The 16752-nt window shown below is 39.0% G+C and overlaps 1 protein-coding gene across 2 annotated transcripts in view; it reads right to left on the bottom strand.

The window, feature by feature from the left end:
• MAGED1 (MAGE family member D1) overlaps positions 1-16752 on the bottom strand; it is a 73486-nt gene that overhangs the window by 35629 nt on the left and 21105 nt on the right. The window contains exons 2-3 of one of the 2 annotated variants that reach the window (XM_029240415.1): positions 2972-3075; positions 2777-2864 (exon numbers count right to left, since the gene is read on the bottom strand). Coding sequence is in view for 1 of the 2 variants with exons in the window: in XM_029240413.1 (XP_029096246.1) it covers positions 2777-3098 (322 nt within the window). In the remaining variant the exon portion in view is untranslated. Of the gene's footprint in view, positions 1-2776; positions 3267-16752 lie in introns of those variants that run through there. The other variant, XM_029240413.1, reaches the window with a different exon arrangement.

Raw genomic sequence — 16752 nt, 5'->3', positions numbered from 1 at the left:
TTCTTCGGAATTTGGCTTTTTCTGAGATTTCCCTCATTGAAATAGATCCTAGTCTTAGTCATAAGCTTATCATCTAAAATGATAGATCCTCAAACATAAATGGGCAAAAAACATACGTAAACCAGTCACATAAAAGGAAATATAAAAAATAAATACATGAAATATTTTACCTTATCAGTCATCAATAACTGTAAATTGAAACAACCATGTGAGATTAACTGTTCCTCTCTCACTCTCACCAAGCAGTTTATATGAGTGCATGTTTGACTGCTGTCCTTGCTGGTATGAATGTAAACTGGTAACAACTTCTAGAAAACAACTTTCCAGTGTGTAATTATGAGCCAGAGAATAGTCGTACCTTTTGAGCCAGTAATTACTCTTTAAACAATCTACTGAACAAAATGGTCAGATATGCAAATAAAGATTCATGTACAAAACGATTCATTGAAGCATTTATATTAGTGAAAAAATGGAAACACACAAAATATCCAAAAACATGGAAATGGTTAAATAAATTGCAGTATACTTTTATGATGGGATATTACGCAGCCAACAAAAATGTTGCCCAAAATTGTTACTGACAAGGGAGATTCTCATGTGAGATAATTTTTTAAAGAAAACAGGTTTTAGAGGAGAAAGCATGGGCTGAATTTTGTCCCTTTAAAATTCACATGTTGAAGTCCTAACCTCCAGTACCTCAGAATGTGACTGTACCTGGATATAGGACCTTTAAAGAGGTAATTTAGTTGAGATCATTAGGGTAGGCCTTTATCCAATATGACTGGTGTCCTTATAAGAAGAAGTTAGAACACAGAGACACATAGAGGGAAGACCATGTAAAGACACAGGGAGGAAAAGATAGCCATCTACGAGCCAAGGAGAGAGGACTGAGAAGAAACCAACCTGGTCAACACCTTGATCTTAGACTTCTATGCCTCAGAATTCTGAGGAAATAAATTTCTGCCGTTTAAGATACCCAGCCTGTGGTACTTTGTTATGGCAGTCCTAGGAAACTAATACAGCAGGATACAAAATTGTATATACTGAAAGGAAATATATCAATTAGTTAATAGGATTTATATCTGGGTAATGAAATGGACAATTTTTATTTCCTTCCTTATAAAGTTTTGTTGTTCTCCAAAATCCTCACGATGAGCATGTGTCTACCTTTATAATACAAAGTATGTAAAAAAAAAAGATAAAGATATCCATAAGCAAACACAGAATAGATAGAAAAAACACATATAACTTTTACTTGATGAAATGAAGCTGCCAAAATGAGGTAGAAAGAAAATTAGTCAGAAAACTAAGGTCTAGGGACTTCATGGCTTTGTCTCACTTTTAGGTGGCCTCCCAACTCAGGGAGAGAGGGACTTGGAGAAGCAAAGTGATGTGAGGATGACTAGTTTGTTTGGAGGCTAATGGCAGAGACAACGAAAGAGATTCAACTGAGTGGAAATGGGAAGATGACCTGAACAAAGGAGGTGTTGAATGTGTAGAACTAAGAGAGAAAAGCAAGGATTTGGAAGAAGGGAGACGGCAAAAGATTCATTTTCAGGGCACTGAAGAAGGGGAAGCAATAGAGAAGGGAGAAGTAACTGGGCATGCTAACAAAAAGGTAACCAAAAAGAAAACAGGAAAAGAAAGATTCTCTTTTGCCTGATTTTATGGTACCCACCAGATGGAGAGTTTGAGAGGGGTATAGGGGTTTAGAATATGTAACCCCAAAATATGCCATGTTGGCATATTGATTATTTTGAATTAAAGGTACTTGAGAACCAGCTGGTGCAAGAACAATACTCTGACCCTCCTTTGTCCCCCTGAAAGCAGGAGAAAACTTTCTCAAGAGAAGGATATCCTCCCTGTACCAGAAGGGTAGAAGGCATCCTTATCACCAGAGACAGGGAATTTAGGGCCCGAGAAGGCTGTACAAACAAACCTTGTTAATTCTTTACTATTTACTATTTCTAGGCCAAACCCCTTTGCCTTGTCGATTCTTCATAAATACTTTTTTTTTTTTTTTTTGTGGTACGCGGGCCTCTCACTGTTGTGGTCTCTCCCATTGCGGAGCATAGGCTCCAGACGCACAGGCTCAGCGGCCATGGCTCACGGGTCTAGCCGCTCCGTGGCATGTGGGATCTTCCCGGACCGGGGCACGAACCCGTGTCCCCTGCAACAGCAGGCGGACTCTCAACCACTGCACCACCAGGGAAGCCCAATACATTGTTTTTTTAATCTACAAGGTATAGCAGCTCTCTGTTCTGATCACTTGAGTCTCACATTTTTGTGGGACTCCTGTACATACAAAATTAAATTTGTTTTTATCCTGTTAATCTGTCTTATGTCAGTTTAATTATTAGACCAGTCAAGGGACCTATAAAGGAAGAAGGGAAAATTTTCCCACCCCTACAGTTGCAACAATAAAGACAACAACTACTACAACTATTTAGTAAGCATATACCAAGCACAAACACTCACTGAAATACTATATTTCACATGGAAACCTTGAGAGATAAGTATTATTATTACAAATGTATAGATGAAGAAACTGATGGTCAGAGAGGGAAACTGAGTTACTCAATATTTTAGAATTAGTAAGTAGGGGAACTGACAGCCAATTCAAGTATGCCTGGCTCTTAAGCTCCTGTGTTTTCCACCATGCCAAGGGGCCTCGTGGGCACTCACCAACCAAAATTCCAAAACTATCCTAACACTATCTAATAAAGCTGTTAAGTTCACAAGTCCCTCCCTACCTCATTTTCCTTCCTTTGCTCACCTAAGAGGATTTCTTTCTGGGTTCTTTTGTCCTTAGCTCTTTCCAAATTCAGATGGGAATTTATTTTGGTCTTTTGATGTGGAAAATCCTGCAGTCGAAAAGGAAATAAAAGTTTGTGGTTAGAGGTGGGGTACTGCATGTCCTTAAATTCAGTTCTGAAGGGTACAGGGGGGGTGATAGAAGGGGGTTTCTTACTTATTAGATGTTTTAGAACCAGGCAAAGGTCTTGTGAAAGAGGCATAGAAATGCTTGTGTTCCCAAGAGCCACGGAGAGGGCGCTGACCTTGAGGGATGAAAACCTGATAAGAAAAACACAAGTCATTTACTCTCCATGGATTTGTTCCATAATCCAGGAACAGAAAACACTGGAATCCAAAGGTTACAGTGCACTGAATTGGTTAAGCACATAGGCTTCAGGGTTGAAGAGAGCAAGGCTAAAATCCCAATGTTACTTCTTACTTGCTATTGGACCTTGGGCAAATATCCTTACTTTTCTGAGCACTGGATGTGTGCAAAGGGAGTGTTGCTTGCCATTTCAGTAAACAACAAATGTTGCCAGCCATCAAGTCAGCAGCCACTGCAGCCGCCCCCCACCCCTCCCGCATGGTGCGCCCTGAAAGGAATTCACGATGGAGAAAAACAGGAAGCATTCTGTGCTGGGGATACTGGCCCTAGACAGTTATAAGATGCGTGTCTAAGGAATAATTTGAGCCTGGACTCTTGCATCTTCCCATACATAGAAAAGTACTAAAATCGTTAACTTGAGATGTCTATTTTTGTGATTAGCAGTAATATTTTGATGTTCGACTATATTTTTTTCCAGCAAAGAACTCCTATATACCCTGTCTCCTCCCTCAGTAAGGTCTCCGAATCAAACTTAACTCCCTACTTTTAGGTTGTACATATTTCCTCAGCCAACAGATATTTCCTCTATAAAATAAAGCAAATAAAAACCCAAAAGGTAATGAGACGATCTGAGCCTAAACCTAATCTCAAAAGAAAATGAAAGAGTTCTAGGAAAATTTGCTAGTTCTGCCCCCCCAGCTTGTTTGGACAAACCCTCATGATAAAACAACTAAAAAAAATCTTGGTGAAAAAGAAGTAACAACTACTTGAAAACAACAAAAAGACAGGGCAATAAAAATATGGAAATATCAGAGCAACACCATGGGAAAAGGGGAACCTAGAGAAGTAAATATAAGCAGAGAGGCAATCCCCCCAAAATTTAACTTTCTATATTTCAGTTGCCTTGAAAGGCAAAGGAAACAGATAAAGCCCAGAACTACACAGAGTAGGAAAGCTATCAGGAGACCCTCCCTACAATAAGCTGGGACCCCAAAGACTACCATCTCGGGGTAGGAAGCAGGTCATTTTGTAGCTCAGGTTGAACTATAGGACTTGCCCTGGGATCCTTGAACCTTGAATTAGACAAAGAAGCAAATCAGCAGGATCAGCTGATAACAGAAAAGACTTCAAACACTGGGATTAGCAAACACAAACCATAAAATCAGTATTTTACCATGGATAAAGAAATAAGTAACAAACTTAAAGATATTTCCAAGCAACAGGAAACTGTAACAAGTGGTATATCATAAGTAAACCTAATCAACTTAAAAAAAATACAATACCCCAAATGAAAAACTCAAGGTATAGCTTTAATCAGGAGATTAGGAAAATAATTTATGAAAATTTAAGACAAGTCAGGAAATTTATAAGAGACAAAAGATGGAAAGTACAGAAGAGTGTAAGAGACTCAAACTGCCCTCACTCACTGAAGCAGGTGTCAGGACTTCGTAAAAGTGATCACGCTGAATCTTAACAACTACTTTACGAGGCACAAAATATATAATTTCACTGATAATACAGAAAATCCTTTTCAGCCCTTTCTCCATTTCTACAAGCAAAATTGGGCTCCAGACCTGCTTTTTCTTTAAAAGTAGCTAGTGAAATTCCAGAGCCTAACTTTACAAATGCAAATGTTCACAATCAACAAAAGGAAACTCAAAAAGAAATGTGGGCTCTGTACTCTCTCCCTACAGCCTTGAAGGGGTGGAAACCATTTTGCTTCACAATTATTTCAAATAATCTAAATTTGAAAGATGTTAAATTGAGAATTTTAATGAGAATGTCAATCTTGTTCTCTTTTACAATATGGAGACTTATGAATATTCATAACTGCTACCAACTAATTCTATTCTCTGTTAATACATATCTTTCCTTAGAAGTATTATTTAAAGAAAGGCATTTTATAAGACTCTTGCAACTTTAGAAATTAATGCTTTTTTCTATGAAAATAACCCACAAAAGAAATGTGTAATTCTAATTAAGTATCTTATTTGGTAATTCATTAACCTGGTGTGGTAGACAGAATAATGGCTTTCCCAAGATGTCCACATCCTGATCCTGTGAGTATGTCACCTTACATGGCAAATGGGACTTTGCATGTGTGATTAAGGATCTTGAGATGGAGAGATTATCTTGAATTATACTGGTGGGCTCAATGTAATTACAAGAGTCTATAAGAAGGAAGCAGGAGGATGAGAGTCAGAGAAGGAGATATGATCATGAAAGTAGAAGGTCAGAGTCAGAGAGTTGAAGACGATATACTGGTAGATCTGAAGATAGGGAAAACGACCATGAACCAAGGGAACGCCGGCAGCCTTTAAGAAGCCGGAAAAAGCAAGGAAACCGATTTCCCCTAGAGCCTCTGGAGGGAGCTCGGCCCTGCCAACACCTTGATTTTAGGACTGCTGACCTCCAGAACTACAAGATAATAAATCTGTGTTTATTATCTATGTTTGCCATAATTTATTACAGCAGCAATAGGAAACTAATACATCTGGTGATAAAGCTGAAATTGCCATCTCTATATTTAAAAACAGATTAATACTTCTAAGACCATTCTGACAAATTAGGAAAAGATCATTGGCACTTTCCTCTCTACCCATAGGCATGGATAAACAAATATAAATCCATGATTCTGCTGGATTTACTATGTAACAAATACTTTGAGAGGATATATTTCTTTTAAATGAACAGTGTCATGATTTCTATTTCACCAGTGAGAAAAATGAAACCCCTAAGGTCAGTACACTATAAGCTAGGATTTAAATCCCTGTCTACTGGCTACAAAGTCCAGTATTATTTCACTACATCTTGCTGCCTCTCAAACTGCTTGGGGTGTGATGAAGACAGGGTAGAACATCTAAATGTATTCCTCAAACAACCCACAGTTGCACAAAAGACTCCATGTTTGTGAGATACTCTACCTTTTTGCTTTAACTCGATGATCTCACAGTAAGCAACATGTTGTTTTCTTAGTTTGACTTCCCAAGTACCCCAAATGACATATGCTAGAGAGAGGACCTGAGTGTTCTCGCCACAAGAAAATATTAGTGTGAGACGTGTGTGCTTTTCTCTCTGAATCTTAGTCTCAGTAAATTAATTTGTATTTGTTTATCACCAAGTTTCATTTTAGCATTTCACAAATGCTAAAGACCAAATCCTGGACAGTAGTCAATTAACTGAAATACTACCACCTTGTAGGCTCTTTTATTAAGTACTGTTAAAATTTCCAAATAAAGGTAATTTCCTTTCTTTGATGACTTCTAAAGTATTTACACGTCAAACACAGCTCATTAGAGCATGAGGCCTCAGAGGTGCTCAAGTGAACTTGTTTCAGAAAAGAATTCTACTTTACTTTATACACAATGATATCAACTCACAGAGGTATAAGGACTGAAAGGGAAAAATAATTACAGTTATTCACAAATTACATTAACAAACCAAAACCACTTTGTGATAATTCACTGAGCTGTACAGGTATAATTCACGTACTTTTAAGTATGATTTACATAAATGTTATATAAAAACTCAATAAAATCTACAAACAAACAATTGGATCTAGAGAAAGAGGTTAGTAAGGTGAATGGATCTAGAAACTATACACCAGAAACAAGCATTCCCATATACCAGTCACAATGAATTACAAAATGTAATTTAAAAATATTAGCGAGCAACAAAAACTATCAGTACACAGAAATATACCTAACAAGATATGCATGAGACCCTTGCAGAGAAAATTATAATAAACTTTTTTCAAAGACATTAAAAATATCTAGATAAAAGGAGAGATAAACCACATTCATTGTTGTAAAGATGCCATTTCTGTATCTATAATCTATAACTAAAATGCAGTTCTAATCAAAATTTCAGTTTCTTAGAGACCATATTAAGCTTATCTCAAAATTCATATGGAAAAGTAAAAGGCAAAGAATATACTTTTGAGGAAGAGTTAAGGAAGGGGTCTTTCCCTACCAAATATTAAGATGCATTACAAAACTATAGTAATTAACAGTGTAATACTAGTATAGAAATAGACAAATAGACCAGTGGAAGAGAACAGAAAGCCTAGAAACAGATATATACATACATTACAACTTGGTATATTATAGAGACAGCATTATAAATCTGTGGAGAAAGAACAGACAACTCAGTAAATAGTCCTTGAACCACCAATTAATCATTCAGAAAAAAAAGATCTCTACATCATATAGTACATAAAAATAAATTCCAAGTGAATCATAAACCTAATTGTGAAAAGAAAATTATAAAAATTTTACAGGAAGATACCGTAAAACACCTTTATGAAATCAAGGTGAGAAAGAATTCCCTAAACAAGATGCAAAAAACATGTCATAAAGAGAAACTGATAATTTCATGGGGAAATGGAAGTAGCTGCTCTTCCATGAAGGCTAAGGTGATCAATATTATAGCATAAACTGAACCACTTATGAAACTATTTCTATTTATCCCCTTTCCCTAGCTCTTCTAGACCAGAGTGGCCTCTCAACCGCTCATTTCTTCGGGTACTTCCCAAGCTCAAGGCTAGATGACATACCCAGGTAGCTACCGTACATGGTCTAAATGACCACCTGCTCTCTGGTCCCCACACTCAGAGGATTCTCAGCCACTGCCAGATTAACTGCTACTTCTATGGAAAATTAAGTTCTTACCATGGTGCCTTCCAGGAGGCCTTCTCTGAGCCCCGGGGTTAGAGATACCCTCCTCCATATTTCTACTGAAAGCTCTACTGGTCTCTCTGTCATAATACTCCCTGTTGTAATGTCTGTGTCTATCTCACCCACCAGACTCAGTAGAAAATATATCTAATTCAACAACATGTCCTCATTATTCAGCAGAGTCTATATCACTACATTTTTTACTTATTTTCTTGATTAATTAATTAATGGTCTAGCTAACTTTTCTAAGGTTTGAAATCAATCTATCTTCCCCACAGGTATCCTACCACTTCTGACATTCTCAGACTATGTATGTTTTCCTCTCTCACCTTCTGTAACTTCCCTCTTTCTTCACTCATACTTCCTGTCTACGAGGGTCTTGGGAAAATATTTTTCTGATAACCAAGAAAATAGAGGGAATGAAAAGTAGCAAGCCACGCTCATTGCCTCTTGAAGCTATCAGTTCACTATTCTCCTTCCCACCTAGAATATTTCCTTTGTGACCTCCAGGATCCCCCTCCTTGAAAAATAAGCTTACCACACCCTTCAGTGATGTATAGAACACCCCCTTCACCTTCTAGCCATAAATGAAATAGTTCTCTCCTGAGCCTGCTGGTTCTCCCACATCCCTGGTCCCAAAATTCCCAACTGGTAAACCACACACACTGGTATGTGAAACCTCTGCATAACATGCTACTCAAGAAGTATCTATCAGATGGACATCCTCAGGTGGCTTGCCCTGTGATACAGAGCAGAGCCCAACGTGTTGTAAAAGATAACTGGGTCCTATACTAACTGTATTGTAGGACTACACTGTAGTGTTCAACCGGTAGTAAAGAAGGATGATGTTTTCTAGAATAACTCTGCCTTGTGAGTATGTATGGAAATGCAGCCAAGAGCATTAAACAGATTGACACAAATAGAAGCCAAAGGATGAAAGGACATCAAGTGGAGAACCACAATAAATATGCCACTGTTTTCAATATCTTGAAATTCAAATTCTCAACATGCATAGAGAAAGCAAAAATAATAACAATAGTAAAAAGTAAAAACAGAGAACTAAAATACGAAATAAGCATCTCCTAATTTTAAATATGCTCTAATATTAGTGAAGTAAATCAGGTCCAAGAAGTACATTAAATACTAATTTTAATTAAGGTTTGGAATTATTTATTATTCCATTACTAGTTTTAAAATTAAAAAACAATAATACATATGTATAATATTTCACACCTTCATATAAAACATTTTGTCAATTTTCTAAAAGTTGATAAACTCATATGCAATTTTTGATCACTTCAACTGTATTTCTACAAAATTCAGGTAATTAAAGGTGTGCCATAAACAAACAAACATAAGATGAGACTCTAGGAGGCACTCCAAATGCTTACCCAGCCATCTTCACTTCTAACTGGCCACAGAAATAAACCAACCAAGGTTCTCAATCTTTGAGATTTTGGGTGAGAAACAAACAAGCCAGGGCCCTCCCTAAGGAAACAGACTGTGTAAAAGAAAGGAACAAGCCAGCTCCCTCCTTGGAGATGGCTAAAGATGGTTGTTCAAGGATCCTCCAAAGACATAGGGTCATCTAAGCCACTACCCCAGTCTTCATATTCTGCTAGCCATAGATGCTAATTATCTCTGATCACTTCCTGGTTCTGGTTCTTGACCCTTGAGTTTGAGGAAGAGTTAACTGAGTCAGAGCCCACCCACAGAACCTCTGGCTAATTGCTAAGATCAATTGTTTGGACCATCCAAGAAAGAGGAGCATTGTAGGATGCTAACCCAGCTGTCTTCATTCTCAAATGGCCTCAGAGGCTGAGCAACCACACTCAATTCTAGGGCCCAATTCTTGGGCCTAGAAACTCTGGAAAAGATAGGACCAAACCAAGGTTCTCCTACTGAAGCAGCTAAGGGCAACTGTTCCAGGAGAAATGTGAAATAGTAACCAAGACCCCCCCATATCCACAGCAAATTACAAGTCCTGGCTATCCCTGATCATCTCTGAGCCATAGTTTTCTGGCCTCAAGACTGGGGGAGAAAAGAACCAAGGTATGTATCCTCATATACTTTTAGTGGGAGTTAAAATTGATGCAATCCTTTTGAAAATCAATTTTCCACTATCTAGTAAAGCTGAAAATATGCATAAACTAATACCAGATAATCCCTCTCCCAGATATATATCTTAGAGGAACTCAAGCACATGTGGAACAGGAGACATGTATAAGAACAGCAGTACCGTTCACAATACCCCAAAACTGAAAGCAATCCAAATGTCCATAAACAGTAGAATGTATAGACAGATGTGTGTGTCCACATGTATCTGTATACATAGGAAAAGAAATGATTATCATAAAAGGCAAGTCAGGATAAATGGTTACCTCTGGGAGAGAAACAGGGATAAGACGAGGCTTCTGGAGAACTTGCAATGTTCTATATTTGGCCCTGGAAGGTTCTTTTACGGGTGTTTACTTTATAATTATTCATTTTAGTGTACATTTACATTTTATGCAACTTTTGGTATTTTTGTTATATTACACAATTCAAAAAACATTAAAAAAGAAAAAAGAAAGAATTCGGGCCTCCCTATGGAACTCCCTTAAAGCATCCCCTAAGTGCACGTGTTCTCAACCTTTCTGAGATAAGGAATGACATAAAAAGCATCCACCCCTCTGTAAAAGCGATGGGGACTGGTTATCCACATTCATTTACAATAGGATTTTTGGGAAGGGAAGGCTGGGCAGGCCAGGGTCCTACCAGCAGTGCCATTTCCCTTAAAGTTGCTAAGGGCAGTTGTTCAAGTCCCTCCAGGTACAGGAAGCAGTGAATAGAATGCTATCTTAGCTCCCCTTACATTCAAGATTTTACCGCCAGTCCTTTCTTGGCCCTGGTTATTGGCAAAAATAAAATAAGGTTTGTGAAGTAACGACAAAGTTGAAACAAAGCCAGGACTATCCAAGGGATCTGCTGCAAAGCTGGTTAAGGGCAACTACTCATGCTGGCCATTGCTGCTTCCATTCCCTAACTCTTCCTCCCTTCTGTAAAAATCCCCACTCCTTTGTCATGCCATGTGCCTCTTAGCTACACTCACCTCTTCTTCCACAAAAGAGCATCTTTCTCACCTTCCTCTCTACTCTTACACGCTAAACCTTTCCTACTATCTTTGATGATCCCATGGCTAACTTGTCCACCACCCCAGCTTCACAGTTCCTTGACCTCCTTCTACTCCAACTCACCTACCCACGGAAACTTCTCATCATCCAGAACTACTTTCCCTCTGAAATCTTAAGCTCCTATATACTACTCTGACCATGATTTCTTGTCTGCCATTCCACCTCTATCTAACATCCACTCTTTGAGCTTTGAAACCTCCACACAGCTTCACTGACACCCACCCACATATTCACACAGCTTCTCCTTCTCTGGTTCTACAGAATCCTCCTGAGAACACACTTTTTCCTGATGAGACTAAATCCCATGGTCTATAACCTGAACTAATCTCATCAGTAACCTCAATAATCTACTTAGCCCCTCAAACCTCCCACCCCCCAAAATCATCATCACACATTCACAAGTCTAAAATCAAACCCAATGCTTGCCTTCCTTGCTCCCACTTTTTGGCAGCCGAACACATCTGGAAAAAAGGACAAGACTAAAAACATTTTATTTCCAGCTCAGAGAGGTGTTCATTACTGCCCATCAATCTTCTCTCATTCCCCAAAGAAGGGTGCAACCTTCTTCCTCTTTCCTCTGGCTCCTGGTCATCCCCTCTCACACTCCAGAATGCCCTTACTGCCTTATTCAGAGAGAATATATTGGGGCAAGAAAGAAACTCCCTCAATCTCTTGCCTTTCCAAAACCTCACAAACAAGCCTTTCTGACCCTCTTTAACTGCGATATCAGAAGTGATGCCCTTTCTCTTGTTCATGGCCAGTCCTTCCACGTGCTCTCTATACTACAGCTTTTCCACATTTGCTTCTCCAGTTACCCCATTTCTCTCCTGTATTTTCAATAACCTCTGTTTTTATTAGCTCCTCCTCTGCAGAACATATAAACATGCTCAGATCTCTCATCCTAAAAATGTACACATACCATTTGTTATCTATTCTACTTTTCATAGACAAGAGTCTTGACACAGTAGTCTACATTCACTTCATCAACACTTTTGCCAGTTACACTACTGGCCTGCTGTATTTTAGCCTTCATCAATGCACTGATCCATACACGCTCACTGCTCTGGTTTCCCCTAAATCCTTAACCTAACAGAACACTCTCAAATCCACATGTTATATATCCATGTAGATAAATTTCACATTTTATATTTTTAAAAGTTTAAGATAGTAGTTTTAAAAAAGAAGTGCAATACATGTTCATTAGTGTACAACAGTGCCTGGCACAGAGAAACACATAAAAGGAGATAAGCATCTTCAATCATCATTCCACCCTCCCAGAGATAACTGTTAAAGCTACATTCTAACCTCTGGGAGAAGCTGAAAAAAAAATCACCTCATACCCTTAAATCCCAGGAAGGAGAGGAGGAAGAGGAATTCTCAGATTACTCAAGGATACACAACTGGGCCTCGGTGCCAACTGGTGGAGCTTTGAAGAGGAAGAGCACAATAGGCAAAAGTTTTGGTGTGGCCTGTTAAAGAAAAAATTATTCTGACACTTGTTAAAATGGTAAGAAAGACTTTATTGAGGACTATTGTGATAGGTGTCAAGACTATTGCTATAGGGGAGAGAGATTGGACTCAACTCTGAGTAAAGACAGCTGGGGATCTATAGCCAAGAAGCTATAGAAAATTACTAAAAGGAAACGTCAAGACGAAGGTGATTGTTGCTAAACTAACTTGGGATTCTCGCTGAAGGCAGACCAGAGTGTTAAAATATCAAGCAAGGGATGGGGGATTCTGGCTAAATTGAATTAGCAGGATCCTTTCTAAAACTAAGCAGGCCAAAGACAATGCCCAAGGATGAGGTTTAGTTGAAAAGAGGGCTCAAAGGAACAGGACTAAAGTTTGGTCAAGGAGACAGTCTTTGTTAGCCCTTTCCCACTCTTCAGCTTTCCTTGGGGGATGTTTCTCCACTGAAATATTCTCTATTTTAGACCTGTGGCAATGAGACGGCCCCTGGATATACATGAGCAAACAGAATTACAGACATCCCTTACATCCATGTGTACGCACAGATCTATTTTGTATATATTATATATTATTCTATACATGTGTGTGGTGTGTGGGAAAGTTATGTATATGTATATACATTATATATTATGTGTTTTATACATAATCTGTTGTATACAACTGTATATATAACATATATAACCTATTGTGTGTATATATAACCTATGGTATGTATATTATAACCTATTGTAACACACACACACACAATTCTCCCACATATCACACACACATCTAAAGCGCACTGTAACATGACATTATCTCTCTCCTGACAGTTACACCTCTCTCCTTCTTACCATTCTCATACTGCCCCACTCCCATCTACCACCCAATGCATCATCAGTACATCACAGGGGTGATTATATATCCCATCTGCTTAAGACAACTACATTACTTCTCCCTCATACCCTTCAGAGTGAAATCCCAGTTCTCTGACCTGACCTCTGGGGCTCTCAATGTCCTGGCCCCCATTCATGTTTCCAGTTTTGTCTCTCCTCCCCTACATAAAATTTATGTTCCGCTTATAACTAACTACATACATACCTCTCCTTGAATACATCAAGATCCCACTGCCTCTTCCAGCTTCCTCTGACTGGAACACCCTTCATGGCTCTTTCACCTTCATACTTCTACTCATCCAATATCAACCATTATCGCCCCATTCCAAAGCATTTTCAGGTGCCCAATCTGTGCTCCCACAGACTGTCAATCCCACTTGCCAATGTCCACCATAGTACTGATCACAGTCTTTAGACATTGCCTGTTTATTTACTCATATCCCCACAATAATGAATCTTCACCAAGGACTGGAAACCAGTCAGGTTTACCTTCACATCTCCTGCACTGAACATAAGACCATATACCTGGTTGTAAGTGCTCCATACATTTTTGCTGAATGAATGAGTACATAAACAAATAAAGGTCATGCTCAGCAAATTTTCAATGCAATGCTGATGGAGTCATTCAAATGTGTTCAAAATAGTGAGGAAAATGGCATAACAAAAGGTCAGGCAGCAGGACTAAAAAAAAAAAAAATCCTCTGAGAATTCACATCTTGTTTTCTAAGTACCAATCCCTACTGAAAGAATACACAATTCCTTGCAAAATAACTGATTCCAGGGCTGGAGCAGGGAGTATACATGATAAGCTGAAAATATATCAGAGAGCAGTGAAGTCAAGATCTAATGAAATCATGTGAAAATGATACAGGAACCAAACAAAAAGGACTCCTAATTTCTAGAAAGGCACAATTTCAACAAACAAGATTAGTCTACCCAGCAAGGATCTTATTCAGATTCGACGGAAAAATTAAAACCTTTACAGACAAACAAAAGCTAACAGAATTCAGCAACACCAAACCAACTTTACAACAAATGCTAAAGGAACCTCCCTAGGTGTGAAACACGAGAAGAAAAAAGACCTATAAAAACAAACCCAAAACAATTAAGAAAATGGTAATAAGAATATACATATTGATAATTACCTTAAATGTAAATGGATTAAATGCTCCAACCAAAAGACACAGATGGGCTGAATGGATACAAAAACAAGACCCGTATGTATGCTGTCTACAAGACACCCACTTCAGACCTAGGGACACATACAGACTGAAACTAAAGGGAGGGAAAAAGATATTCCATGCAAATGGAAATCAAAAGAAAGCTGGAGTAGGAATTCTCATATCAGACAAAATAGATTTTAAAATGAAGACTGTTACAAGAGACAAGGAAGGACACTACATAATGGTCACAGGATCAATCCAAAAAGAATATATAAAAATTGTAAATACTTATGCACCCAACATAGGAGGACCTCAGTACATAAGGCAAATGCTAACAACCAAAGGGGAAATCGACAGTAACACATTAATAGTGGGAGACTTTAACACCCCACTTACACCAATGAACAGATCATCCAGACAGAAAATTAATAAGGAGGGTTCCCATGGGGACTCGGCCTGAGGAGCAGGGGTGGGAGCTTCGAGACTAGGGTGGCGTGAAAGGTTGCATCCTTTGCTTTACAACAATCATTGGAGTGCTGTTTTCAATATGTCCACACAGGGATTCAAAATAACAAAAATGCTTTTGAAAAATACTGTCGTAGGTTGACAGAGTGGTTTATAAATTATAGCATACAGGGAATCTGTGCTGAAGGGCTGTGAAAGGCCTCTGCAAGAGGCACCCTGTGAGCAAGTGAAACTCGGCCTGGCTCTAGGTTTGTTCGGCCAGGTTAGGCAGCCTGGTTTCTGCAGCCAAGCGTCTTTCCCAGTGGTCTCTCTGTGCTTTCTTTTGGATACAAGCCGAGTGGATAAAAGGCTCTTGATGCTCCAGCCAGGAGTCAGTGCTGTGCCTCTGAGGTGGGAGAACCAACTTCAGGACACTGGTCCACAAGAGACCTCCCAGCTCCACGTAATATCAAACGGCGAAAATCTCCCAGAGACCTCCATCTTAACACCAGCACCCAGCTTCACTCAAAGACCAGCAAGCTACAGTGCTGGACAACCTGCGCCAAACAACTAGCAAAACAGGAACACAACCCCACCCGTTAGCAGAGAGGCTGCCTAAAATCATAATTAGGCCACAGACACCCCAAAACACACCACCAGACGTGGACCTGCCCACCAGAAAGACAAGATCCAGCCTCATCCACCAGAACACAGGCACTAGTCCCCTCCACCAGGAAGGCTACACAACCCACTGAACCAACTTTAGCAACTGGGGACAGACACCAAAAACAACGGGACCTACGAACCAGCTGCCTGCAAAATGGAGACCCCAAACACAGTAAGATAAGCAAAATGAGAAGACAGAAAAACACACAGCAGATGAAGGAGCAAGGTAAAAACCCACCAGACCTAACAAATGAAGAGGAAATAGGCAGTCTACCTGAAAAAGAATTCAGAATAATGATAGTAAAAATGATCCAAAATCTTGGAAATAGAATAGAGAAAATACAAGAAACATTTAACAAGGACCTAGAAGAACTAAAGAGGAAACAAGCAACGATGAACAACACAATAAATGAAATGAAAAATACTCTAGATGGGATCAATAGCAGAATAACTGAGGCAGAAGAACGGATAAGTGACCTGGAAGATAAAATAGTGGAAATAACTACTGCAGAGCAGAATAAAGAAAAAAGAATGAAAAGAATTGAGAACAGTTTCAGAGACCTCTGGGACAACATTAAACGCAACAACATTCGAATTATAGGGGTTCCAGAAGAAGAAGAGAAAAAGAAAGGGACTGACAAAATATTTGAAGAGATTATAGTTGAAAACTTCCCTAGGATAGACCTAGAGTCTGTCATACAGAGTGAAGTAAGTCAGAAAGAAAAAGACAAATACCGTATGCTAACACATATATATGGAATTTAAGGGGAAAAAAAATGTCATGAAGAACCTAGGGGTAAGACAGGAATAAAGACGCAGACCTACTGGAGAACGGACTTGAGGATATGGGGAGGGGGAAGGGTGAGCTTTGACAGGGCCAGAGAGAGTCATGGACATATACACACTAACAAACGTAGTAAGGTAGATAGCTAGGGGGAAGCAGCCGCAAGGCACAGGGATATTAGCTCGGTGCTTTGTGACAGCCTGGAGGGGTGGGATAGGGAGAGTGGGAGGGAGGGAGACGCAAGAGGGAAGACATATGGGAACATATGTATATGTATAACTGATTCACTTTGTTATAAAGCAGAAACTAACACACCATTGTAAAGCAATTATACCCCAATAAAGATGTTTAAAAAAAAAAACAAAAAAAAACTTCCCTAA

Source organism: Monodon monoceros, unplaced genomic scaffold (genome assembly GCF_005190385.1).
Source record: "Monodon monoceros isolate NGI ecotype Baffin Bay Population unplaced genomic scaffold, NGI_Narwhal_1 Super_Scaffold_22, whole genome shotgun sequence".
NCBI classification, from domain to species: Eukaryota; Metazoa; Chordata; class Mammalia; order Artiodactyla; family Monodontidae; genus Monodon; species Monodon monoceros.
Note: the sequence above shows the minus strand (reverse complement) of the source record. Positions and strands in the feature narration are given on the sequence as shown.